This window comes from Cynocephalus volans, chromosome 8, assembly GCF_027409185.1.
Source record: "Cynocephalus volans isolate mCynVol1 chromosome 8, mCynVol1.pri, whole genome shotgun sequence".
Lineage (NCBI taxonomy): Eukaryota > Metazoa > Chordata > Mammalia > Dermoptera > Cynocephalidae > Cynocephalus > Cynocephalus volans.
Window position 1 is genome coordinate 34489165 of NC_084467.1, and position 12511 is coordinate 34501675.

At 36.3% G+C, this 12511-nt stretch overlaps 1 protein-coding gene across 1 annotated transcript in view; it reads left to right on the top strand.

The window, feature by feature from the left end:
• CCDC30 (coiled-coil domain containing 30) overlaps positions 1–12511 on the top strand; it is a 121042-nt gene that overhangs the window by 63045 nt on the left and 45486 nt on the right. The window contains 3 exon segments of the mRNA XM_063105740.1: positions 3241–3417; positions 6215–6424; positions 9421–9575. Coding sequence (XP_062961810.1) covers positions 3241–3417; positions 6215–6424; positions 9421–9575 — 542 coding nt within the window.

A 12511-nucleotide genomic window follows, 5' to 3' on the forward strand; every position in this document is an offset into this window, starting at 1 on the left:
GAGAGGGTAATTGGTTTAATAAATCTGTTGATTGATCAAAAAAAGACTCCTGGGTACTTTGTGCTCTTTCGTGATTCCTAGTAACCCGAATGAATTTATATACCTCTGCAATAACTTTCTACCAGAGAAATAATTTACGTGGTGGGAAAAGAAAGTAGAGGCTCTTTATGTTGGCTGACTGGTAGCTGCTTCAACAGCTGACTTTCTTGAAAAATAATTTGCATCTCTACTCTGGCAAAGTAACTGGACTGGGAAATGTAGACATGAAGAACTATTGTTCCGGCTTTTCCAGTCTTCAAAACAGGCTGAAACTTCTGTGCCTTTGTCTCATTGGTATAAATGGGATGCATCTCTTGTGTGAGGGTACTTTTAAAAGTTCATGGAAAGACATAATTAAAAGATAATATGAATCTTTCCATGAACTCTTTGAAGACCCCTCGCATATCTCTGTCTGGGTATGTCAAATGGTTTTATAGGCTACTTACTAATTAATCGTATGATGGTTAAACAAGAAGCTAGAGTGGTGATCAAAGCATTCTAGGTTGTTTGCAGATGGAAGATGAAGGCAGTTAAAGGAAAGTTAGGTAGCATCAACAATCATGGAGAATGTTATTGAGTGCTTACTAGGTGCCAGGCATCGTGTTAATTGCTTGCAAGTGTTTTCTTACCCATCACTACATCCAGCAGTTATCATTATTATCCCCACTTTTTTTTTTCTTTTTTGACCGGTAAGGGGATCGCAACCCTCAGCATGGTGTGGTCTGCACCACACTCAGCCAGTGAGCGTACTGGCCATCCCTATGTAGGATCCGAACCCACGGCCCTGGCACCCCGGCGCTACCAGGGCCACACTCTCCCGAGTGAGCCATGGGGCCAGCCCTGTTATCCCCACTTTAAGATGACGAACCTGAAAGATAGAGAGACTAAGTAACCTTTCCAAGATCACCCAATGATAAGTAAGTGGTAGAGTCAGGATTGAAACCCAGATATACCTAATACCAAAGCTAGGGTTCTTAATAATTACATTATAACCCATTAAAGGATTTTCTCTAGGGATCTTAGAGACTTGCAGCTCTAGACAAGCAAATTAGATTTTGATTGCCTTTCTGACTAAACCAAAGGAGGAACTGAAAGGCTAACAGGACTTGAGGAGTTCTGTGTTTCTTCAGGGACATAAGCAAGATAAAACTAAAATAATGACATGGGCTTTTCAGAAAGTCATGAATAGGAAGCATACTGGACCAGGACTAAGGAAACTCTAAGTATATCTTAACTATTAAATTGTGTAAGATTGAATTCTTTATCTACTTGACACAACTGTGTGTGTTCCTACCTTTTATAGAAAATTCAAATAACTACTCCTTTGGTTAAGGTAGGTTTATTGCACTGGAGAGGCCTGATAGGAGAGTGTAGTGTTGTGGTTGTTTTATACATGTGCCTTTCTCTTTTTTCCAGCTTTACTAAGGTATAATTGACAAAAGTTATATATATTTATGGGGTACAACATTATGTTTTGATATATGTATACATTGTGAAATGATTAAGCTAATTAATATACCTATCGCCTTACATAGTTATTTTTTTACAGTGAGAACATTTAAGATCTACTCTTTAGCAGTTTTCAAGCATACAGTACATTATCATTAACTATAGTCATCATGCTGTAAAATAGGTTTCCAGAATTTTGTAACAGAAACTTTGTACCCTTTGACCACCATCTTCCCATTCCAGGCACCCTCACATCCAGGCCCTGGCAACCACCATTCTGCTCTCTACTTCTATGTGTTCAACACACAGAAATGAGCTCATGCAGTATTTGTCTTTCTGTGCCTGGTTTATTTCACTTAACATAACGTCCTCAAGTTTATTCATGTTGTTGCAGATGACAGGATTTCCTTCTTTTTAAGGCTAAGTAGTATTCCATTGTATGTATATACCACATTTTCTTTATCCATTCATCTGTTGACGGACACTTAGGAAAAATTTTGAAATTGATCTTGCAAAGATTTTTTGGCTATGACTGCAAAAACTACAGGCAACAAAAGCAAAAACAAATGGGACTGTATCAGACTAAAAAGCTTCTGCACAACAAAGGAAACAATCAACAGAGTTCCCCTATGGAATGAAAGAAAATACTTGTAAACTATACATCTTTTAAGTGGTTAATATCCAAAACCTATAAGGAACTCCAACAACTCAATAGCAAGAAGATAACCCAATTGAAAAATAGGCAAAGGACCCAAATAGATATTTCTCAAAAGAAGACATAGAAAAGGCTACTAGGTATAAGAAAAAATGCTTAACATCCCTAATTATCAGGGAAATGCAAATTAAAACCACGATAAGATATCACTTCATACTCGTTAGAATGGCTTTTATCCAAAGGCAAAAGATAAATGTTGGCAAGGATATGAGAAATGGAACACTTACATAACTGTCAGTGGGAGTTTAAGTTAATATAGCCATTGTGGAAAACTGTTTGGAGGTTCCTCAAAAAATTAGAAATAGAACTGCCATATGACCCACCAATTCTGCTTCTGGTTATATGTTATCCAGGAGATTTGGAATCAGTGTGTCGAAGAGATTATCAGTACTTGCATTTTATTGCAACGTTATTCACAAAAGCCAAGTTATGGAATCAACCTAAGTGTCCATCGATGGAAAAACGGATAAAGAAGATGAGATATCTATACACACAACAGAATATTATTCAGCCCTAAAAAAGTGTGGTGGTATTGAGTACTAACTGAAGAATCATCAGGTAAAAGGAAAGTGATGAGGAAGGCTAAGAACTTAAGGTTTCTTGATAGATTTTCTCTTTCTTTATGCTAACAGGCACCACACATACACACATTCACACTCTACTTCTTCACGTATTGACTCTTTAAACTCCCCAATTTAAAGCATGTTTTACCATAAAATTGCCTATGCTTCTGTTGCCCTTCACTGATATGAAAAATAAAAAGGTCAGTTGTCTCTGTGCATTACCACTTTTGTTCACATTATTCACATAATTTCCCTGGTCTTTTCCCTCTAATATAAAAGGAGTTAAATTATATGAACATATATATCAACTAACAATAAATGTAAAAGAATAATTCATCGTGGGTACACAGACTCCAAAAACATTTACATGTGAATAATCACATTCTGACAGTTCTGGTTCTGACAGCTTGAACCCATTTGTTACAGATATTCTTTCAAATTGCCCATGATTCTCTTTTAAAATGTTTGCTTTAGTATCCATCATCTGGAGAAAAACTAAAATGCAAACAGCAAGAGGAAGCACAACTTTGCCAGAATTTGCACCGGCTCCAGGTTCTATGCAACTCAGCTGAAAAAGAGCTTCAGTACGAGCGAGGAAGGAGCTTGGACTTAAAGCAACATAATAGCTTACTTCAGGAAGAAAACATTAAGGTAACCTTAGTGGGCACATCCTTTACTGAAAGGTCTCAGTGACAAATTAAAATCCCTCGACTTTATAATTCTCGGTAGGATCCACAGTTGGGTGGACAATGTGAGCCATCTGGTAGCTTCCTCCTTTAACTTTTCCCTACGAAATAAGGACAGAGCTCAGTTATTTCTCTGCTGCTGAAGGGGTGTGTATGCTATCTACCTAAAAATAGAAAAACTGGGACTGGCCTGTCATTTTCCTTTTGTGTAATGCCCTTGTCAGATTTTAGTATCAAGGTTATCCTAGCCTCTGAAAATAAGGTGGGTTATACACCCTCTTTTTCTGTTCTCTGGATAAGTTTGTGTAAAATTACAATGATTTCTTCTTAAATAATTACAAGAACTCATCCCTGAAGCCTTCTAATTCTAGAGTTGTCTTTTGAGAATGTTTCCCAGTAGAATTTGGTTCTGTTTCTTTAATAGTTATGAAAAGTCAAGTTTTTAAAAAATTTGCATTTCATCTAAATTTTAAAATTTTTTCAGAAACTTATTCATCATATATATATATAGTGATAGTCCTTTTTTACTTTCGTGATATTAGTTACCTATGCTTTGTTGCTTTTCCCTTGATCAGTCTCACTAGAAGTTTATTCATTTTATTAGGCTTTTCAAAGAACCAACTTTTAGCTTTATTGATTTACTCTATTATTTTCTTTTTAGAGAAATAATAAATACATGTTTTTCACAGTTTAGAGTCAATTATAATATGGAATACTGAACTAGAATCAGAAAATCAGACCTTGACTCTATCATTTGCTAACTATATTTGAGATTCATTTTTTTCATCTCTAAAATGGGGTAAAATAACAATCCCAGTCACTTCATAAATGTGAAAGCCAAACAAATATAAAATAGTAATATTAGTATATGCTTTGGTTCTATACTTCACATACAGTAGATATTCTATGAGTGATTCTTGCGTAACAACACTTAACTTTTATAGTGTTTCCTATGAATCTGGCTCTATTCTTGATGCTTTAATTGCTTTGTCTTATTTAATGCAGCTTCACAACTATCCTATGAGATAAATAGTTATTATCCCCTTATTACAGAAGAAGAAACTGATGCTTGAAGAAGTTGAACACTATTCACCTGCTGATAGAATTGGATTGGTTAATATACAGAAGTCACAGATGGAGGATATTACAGTTATGATCTCCATTAATTCTGTTGAAAAGCTTTGAGGCTAGGGAATTCTCTTTTCCATGAGGACATTTTGTGTGTGTGTCTGTGAGCCTTACCTGCCTAGTACATACATTTCACCATGTTCTGATATTCCTTAGAATATCATTCATTTACTTGTTCAGTAAATATTGATTAATCACCTACTGTCTATCACTTTGATAGGCCTTGGGTATTGAGCAGTGAATAAAAAACATGGTCCCTGCTCTCCTAGAATTTAAAATGGGGATTAAAGATGGTAAGCAAGTAGATAAATGCATGCTTAATTATAAATTGTGGTATGTTTGATAAAGGAAATAAATGTGATACAGTGATATGGGTAAGGAGACTCTTCATATTAAATGATCATGAAAATTTCCCCCTGCAAAGTGACATTTAAGCTAAGACCTGAAGAATAGTCAGGCAATCATACAGTGAGGAGGAAAATAGGAAAGCATTCCTGGCAACGGAAAGAGTGGAAAGAGTTTGATGTGTTGGAAGCCCTAAATAGAAATCAGTGTGACAGGAGTTCAGTAGGAGAAGGGGGAATAACAAGATGGTTTGAAAGAGGTAGGCAAGGATAAGATCATATACAACCAGGCAAGCTGCTGGAATTTGTTCCCAGAGTGATGGAAACCACTGGAAGATTTTAAGCAGGGGAGTCATGTGGTTCAATTCGTGTTTTAAGAACACTTTGGCTGAAGTGTAGAGAATAGATTAAAAGGGAATAAAAATGGAACTGGCAGGAACAGTGCAGAGGCTGTTGCTAGAGCCCAGGCTCAAGATGATGATCTAGACCAGGGTGGGGGCAAAAATGGTATAAATGGATTGATGTAAGATACGTTGTGAAGGTAGAGTGACAGCATGTTGCTCATGATGGAAAAAGAAGACACAGGGATGACTTTCAGTTTTCTACTGCCCTGCACAAAAGGTTGGCTGGTGGCATCAGTTACTGAAATTGGGAAGACAGAGAAAAACAACTTTGGAGACAGGGGCAGAATCAAGGGGTTTCGTTTTGACAGTTTTTGGCCTAAAAATGGCATTTCAAATCATAGGAATGAACCTAGAGAGAGAATCATCCACTCTCTAGGCCTGGAGTAGTCCAATAATATTTAGAGTTTGGGTAGCATTAGAGGAGTCTACAAAGGAGACCGGGAAGGAACAGCAGAGAGGTAAATACAATCCAGGATGGCATCCCAGACTCCAAGAGAGGAGAACTTTCTGAGATGGACGGAGTGAATGCTACTAAGTCAGTTGTCCATTGGATTTATTTTGTCAGTGGGGAGATCAATTATTGCCCTTGGCAGAAACAGTTTCATTGGGGTAGAGGGGATGAAAGCCAGCGTGGAGTAGATTGAAAAAAGAATAGAAAATATTTATATTCTCTTTGGAAAATTTCTTTATCCAGCTGTCAACTGACTAGATAAACTTGGACAAACCTCCCTGACAGATGGCAGCTCCAGAGAGGTAACCAGCCATGTGACATAGGTATTTGTCAGCTTTTGAGGAACTGCACTCCTTTAAAAGCTGCTTATTCTGGCTCACATTCACATTCATTCCATGCTCATTTTTATTACCCTTATTTATTCCCCACCTCTAGATCAAAATTGAACTAAAGCATGCTCAGCAGAAGTTATTAGACAGTGAAAAGACATGCTCTTCACTCACAGCGGAGTGGAAGCACTGTCAGCAGAAAATCAAGGAACTGGAGCTGGAAGTACTTAAACAGGCTCAGAGCATTAAATCATGGAACAACCTACAGGAAAAGCTGGCTCAGGAGAAATCTAAAGTCGCTGATGCAGAGGGAAAGGTAATTATCATCATGCTAAATAAATAGCATGCACTGAATTCCACTAACTGAAATCCTGTTTCCTTAAGGATTTTAAGAAATAAATATGTTGCAAAATTGATAGAATTCTAATTTTTTTCTTTACTCTCTCCATGTTTCCTCTTTCTTGCTTTTACCTGCTCCTACAATTCATGTAAATCTTGTGTGTTTTAAATTGTGTGACCTTAAAAAGGTAAGTTTCATTAAAGCTATGAACATGAACTTACAGAACTGACTGAGCCATATGACTTTTGTTTTATACTTTAAAATTTTAAAGGACTTGTTCTCTCATTTGGATTGGGTGTTTATGATTTTTATTTTGTAATTTTTTAGGGGATTTGTGTTGTGAAATGAACCATTTTGAAATATTGCCCCCGCATTTTAGATTGCCTAACACCAGATGGCAGTAGTATGTAACATTTATACTCTGCTGTGAGTGAAAAGCATGTCTTTTCACTGTGTAATAACTTCTGCTGGGCATTCTTTAGTTCAATTTTGACCTAGAGGTGGGGAATAAATACGGGTGATAAAAAGGGTGCAGTTTTGTCTGAGTCAAATCTCAGATTTAGAAAAAATCACTTCATCAAACCATATAAATATTAAGCAAACATCAAAAAGTAAATGACAGCCATCTGAGTTAAACTAAAAAATCTGATGTTGAGTTAGAAAAGCCAGCAAAAAAGAGTTGATATTGTATGATTCTTTTTATGTGAAGTTCATGAATGGATAAAATTAAGCTATGAAGATAGGATAGTGGCTATCTTTATGAGGAGTATTAACTAGGAGGGGGCATGAGGGAATTTTCTGTGGTGATGGCAAGTAGTTATACAAGTAAAACTTCATTGAGTTTACTTAAGATATGTAATTTACCATATGTATGTATGTATGTTACTTTACCATATGTATGCTATTAAAAAGTAATTGGGAAAATTGATAAAGATTGGTAAAATTTTTAAATTTAGAGTTCTAAATATCGGTGAGGAATTGGTGCAATCAGGAACTCTTGTATACAGACTTAAGTTAGAAGAGTAAATTAGTATAAACATTTTGCAAAGCAATTTGGCATTATCTAGTCAAGTTAAAGGTGTGTATATCATAAAATCTAACACTTCTACTACATAAACACTAGAAACACTATTATACTGTACAAATGTATGGGGAGATAGGAATACAATCATGTTCATAGTAACTTTGTACCAAATAGCAGAAAACTAGAAACAACCCATATGTCCCCTGACACAATCAAATAAATAGGTTGTTATATATTTACTTGCTAGCATACAACAATGAAAATGAATAAACTACAGGTACATGCTAATATTGAATTTTTAAAAAATCTCCAAAACCACAGTATGATTCCATTGATAAAAAGGTCAAAATAGTGCAAAATGAAAACTGTCATATAGAGATATATATTATTAAGAAGGAGAAGCAAGAAAACAATTAACACAAAATTTGGGATATTGGTTTTCTCTGGTGGGAGAGAAGGATAATCAAGGAAGGTCATAGAGTGGACTTCAGAAATATTGAAAGTGTTCTTTCTTAAACTGGGAGGCAGGTTGAAAAGTTGGGCATGTGTCCTTGATAGAGAAGCCAATGGAGTGATGCTTTTGTCTGTGGAATTAAGACTGAATTTCTTTATTTAAGAATTCTCCCTAGGCAGAACTAAATGGAGCAGCTCCAAGGAACTTGACCTGGCCCCAGATGGCTGGCTGCCCACTTCCCCTGTCCTTGAATCATTTGCACCTCACCTCTGCTATGCTCTGTGGGCTTTGCAGGGATGTAGGTACCAGGGCTTGGGATTCATGCAGGAAGCCCTTCTCTTAGAAAAGTGCTGCCATCTACTGTCATTCACCGAATATTGTGGACAATGTGATGCCAAACCATTTTAAAGGATTCCTTGTTGTGTCAGGAATACATTAGAGGGAGAACAGCTACTCTGCTGAAATCTATTCATTCAACAAATATTTATTGATCATCTACTATGTACCAGTCACAATTTTAGGTGATACAAAGGTTTAAAAATATAAGTAAACAAATTTAAAAGGGGATTTATTTAACAAAAATGTTTTAAAATGACATTTTAAATCTAACATGTAAATTATATATATATATTTATATATATCTTTCAAGTTTATAAATCATATTTTTAGTTCGACCGGGGGCTAGGCAATATACTAATAGGTACTTGGTTTGTAAGAGACTTCTACTTTGTTTTGTGGTATTATTCATTAATCTAGCCACACTGGAGAAACTAGGCACTCTTACAAAAATTGCTGTTGGGAGTCTAAATTGGTTTAGTTCCTATGGAGGCAGTTTGGCATATCTATCAAGCAAACAAATACTAATAACCTTTGCTCTAGCAAATCCACATCTCATAATTTATTCTATAGACATTGTTTGTAACAGTATTGTTTGTAGTAACAAAAGATTGGAATCAGCCTAAATGTTTGCTAGTAGGGGGCTAGTTAAGTTATGCTATATCCTTACTGTGGAATGGTACGTGTCCGCAACTTCAAAGGAAACTCTATATGTGCATATAATATGGGAAAATTACCAAGTGTATTGTTACAAAAAAAGCCAAGATGCATAATTATATATACTATGTCATCATTTGTGTAAAATTTTTGTGTGTATAGGGAAGAACTATATGATATTTGTTTATATATGCATAAATAAATCTCTGGAAGGGTACACAAGAAACTAACAACAATGGTTACCTATTTGGTGAAGGAAAACTGGAAGGAAATGGGATGGGGACGAGAAGGAGATTTTTCACACACATTGAATTAATATGGATGTATTGTATATTTAAAAGTTACATAATTTATTTTAAAGTTAAAATAAATCTAGCCTCACTATATTAGATTAGATTTGTATGTCTGCACTGCTGTGTTTGATATTTGTAGGTTATTTCCCTAATTTGAAAAAAGGTCACACTCTTCTTAATATTTTACTTGTGAATTTTTTCATTGAAGGTTCTGGACCTGCAGCAGAAATTAGAACATGCTCATAAAGTCTGTGTCACAGACACTTGTATTTTAGGGAAGAAGCAACTAGAGGAAAAGATAGAAGAAGCAATGGAAAGTGAAGCTAAAGTAAAGCAGCAGTATGAGGAAGAACAAAAAAAGAGGTAAGAAGAGCAGAGATCTGCTTCCCGTGGGCTTAACAATGATTTGTCTTCAGCAGTGTCAATTTACTAATACAGTATTTCCTCTCTGTCCCCACCCAAGTAAACTTAGTTACATCTAGCACTTGCCACACTGTATTTTAATTGTTTATCTTCCTGTTTGCCTTGCACTAGAGTGTGGGATTCTCAAAGACAGAGATTATTTCTTGTTGTTCTGGGACTCACCTGTCACACTCGTAAATTTTCTTGAATGACTGGATTGCCTATGAAATATGATACTCTGGGACTGGCTTTTCTAACTCTCTGGCATGACTGGCACAAAATTCAGACTATAGTAAAGTTGGTATTTTGTATTTATCAGCTGATTTTCTTCAAAGTAGTTCCAGGTACTTTATAGGTATTTTAGTCATCAACAAACTACTACCAGATGGAAGCTTTTGTATATTTTTTTTTCCAAAATTATTACAATTATTATTATGATTCTTACTTAATGCATCCTCTTGGATGCCCTAAACTTCAGTAATTGATGCTTCTTATTTATATGATGCTCAGAGTGATTCACTTATAGTTTAGGAAAAATATGGTTTTAGCCACTGAAAAGATATGCAGATGTTTACACTTCATAGCTCAGAAACTTCACTTTCAGCTCTAGTTAGAAGCTCGAGCATAGGACCTGTCACTCAATAGATACTCAGTAAATATTTCTGAAATGAATGAATATTTAAATAAATGAATGGGTGAATGAATGAATGAATAATGAATTCACTCAATGAGGTGAAATGAGGTGGAAAAATACTTGTTTCAACCACCCCCTCTAGCAGGATGGCAGAATATCCTCCTGTTATCATACAACTAGATCTTGAATAAATGACAATAAACATAACTTTGAAAGCATTGCTCACAAGAAAGCAAGAGATATCCTCAAGGGCAAATGATATAAAACAAAATGATGAGTAGTGAACAAATTCCTAAATTAAGGGGTAAATAACGTCGGTCCTGGGTTTAGGAGATATGGGGGGAAGCTTGCCACAAGGTAGGATAGCTGAACTAAGAAAATCCAAATTATCTCTGGAGGAAAGCAACCCCAATTTAGATATTAAGGATTTCTACATATTAAGTTAAATCAAATATAAACTTACATTCAAAAATCACCAAACACCAAAAGGAAACTGGCTGCCATGAATGAAAATCAGCAGAAACAAGAAGCACTAGATTTATAACTCACAAGAACTTCAGCAATTGGAATGATGAAGAACAGATTGTCAAACAACTATTTGAAATTTTTTAAAGAAATGAAAGATATAATTAAAGAACTGAACAATGAAAAAGGCAGTCTAACTTTTCCAAAGCTTGGTGTCCTCATCTCTAAAGTGGGAATACCAGTTCTATATACCTTTCATGAAGATTTTCAAGAAGAAATAGGTAGACACAATATTTAAACTAAGTGTAGGAAAATGAAATATCCAGGGAAATCATTCCACCAAAATAAGACTGTATAGTATATATTGTTTTGTAATCTGGAGGAAAGAAACCTCAATGTACTTTTTTTTTTTTTTTTGGCAGCTGGCTAGAGTAACCTCAATTTAGATATTTAGATTGTAACCTACTTTTTCACTTAAGCTATTATGATCCATTTAGCTGACATTAAATCTTCTTTTAGAGTATTGTATTAATGATATGACGTAATTTATTTAATGAATTCTTTATTGTTGGACATTTATATTTTTTCCAAGTTTCTTGCTATTACAATGACATGATATATATCCTGGCACATAATAAGCACTTGTATCAGTCAGGATTCAATCAGAGAAGTAAAACCAGTAGGAGGAATTTTGTGTGTGTGTGTGGCTGGCCAGTACAGGGATAGAACCCTTGGCCTTGGTGTTATCAGCACCATATTCTAACCAACTGAGCTAACTGGCCAGCCCTTAGAATATATTTAATAAGAAATTTGTTGCAGTGATTTGGTTTATGCAATTGTGGGAGCTGGTTACACCATCTGTATGGCTGTCATCTTTGCATCTTATCCTGGAGGAGCTTGAAGTCTGCAAGGCAAACAAATCGGGAAGTGAAGATGGATGTAAAGTAGGAAGAGCAACCACAAGCTGGACCCCACGAGGATGGACTGTAACCCATATTAGTCCGAAGTGCCTCCAGCCTTGACAGTAGGTGTCCCACGGGAGAAGCTGGCCCCCTTCATCAAGGAGCTAAGTAGACATCTGACCCAGGAGCTGGAGAAGGTGACAAAGGATCCAAGGGAAGGTGGAGCAGTTGTAGGCCTGGCTATTGCCTCACACCAAGGTGAGCAGCAGATATTGAAACAGAGTAAGGCTAGACCTGTGAACCAAACTGACTCCATTTTCCCTGCAGAGGAGACTTTGTTATTTTTCCACTCCTCAGTCATGAGACCCCCAGGGCAAATGATTAACCCATGGGCTGCCCTGACAAAATAGACTGAGATAAGAGAGGAAACAGATATTTACTGAGTTGCAAGAACCCCTCCCCAAGGCTTGTTTACTATAATTGTAAAAGTTACAGATTAACCTTAAGACCCCTTTAGGAATTCCCACCTGTGCACAAAGCATCAAGGTGACTGCTACAGTGACCCTCCTGGGGTGACAATGATCAACACCACTGCCATTTTGGACCTACTGAGCATGCGCCCATGACGCAACCAGGAAGAACAGAACGGACCACCTCCAGTGACACTCGCCTGTACCCCTTAACTCCTTTCTCTATAAAAGACCCTGAACAGCTCCCCTCGGGGGGCTAGCTTTACTGTCGCTACGCCCCTTATGCATAAGTCTATCTCCTCTTTTAATAAAGCGTTGCTTGCTTTACTGTTGAGTACATTGTTTATTTCTATGACTTTGGAATCCGAGAGCCTAATTTAATCACTGACAAAAATTGGAACGCTTTGGACACCAGAGAAGACTCTA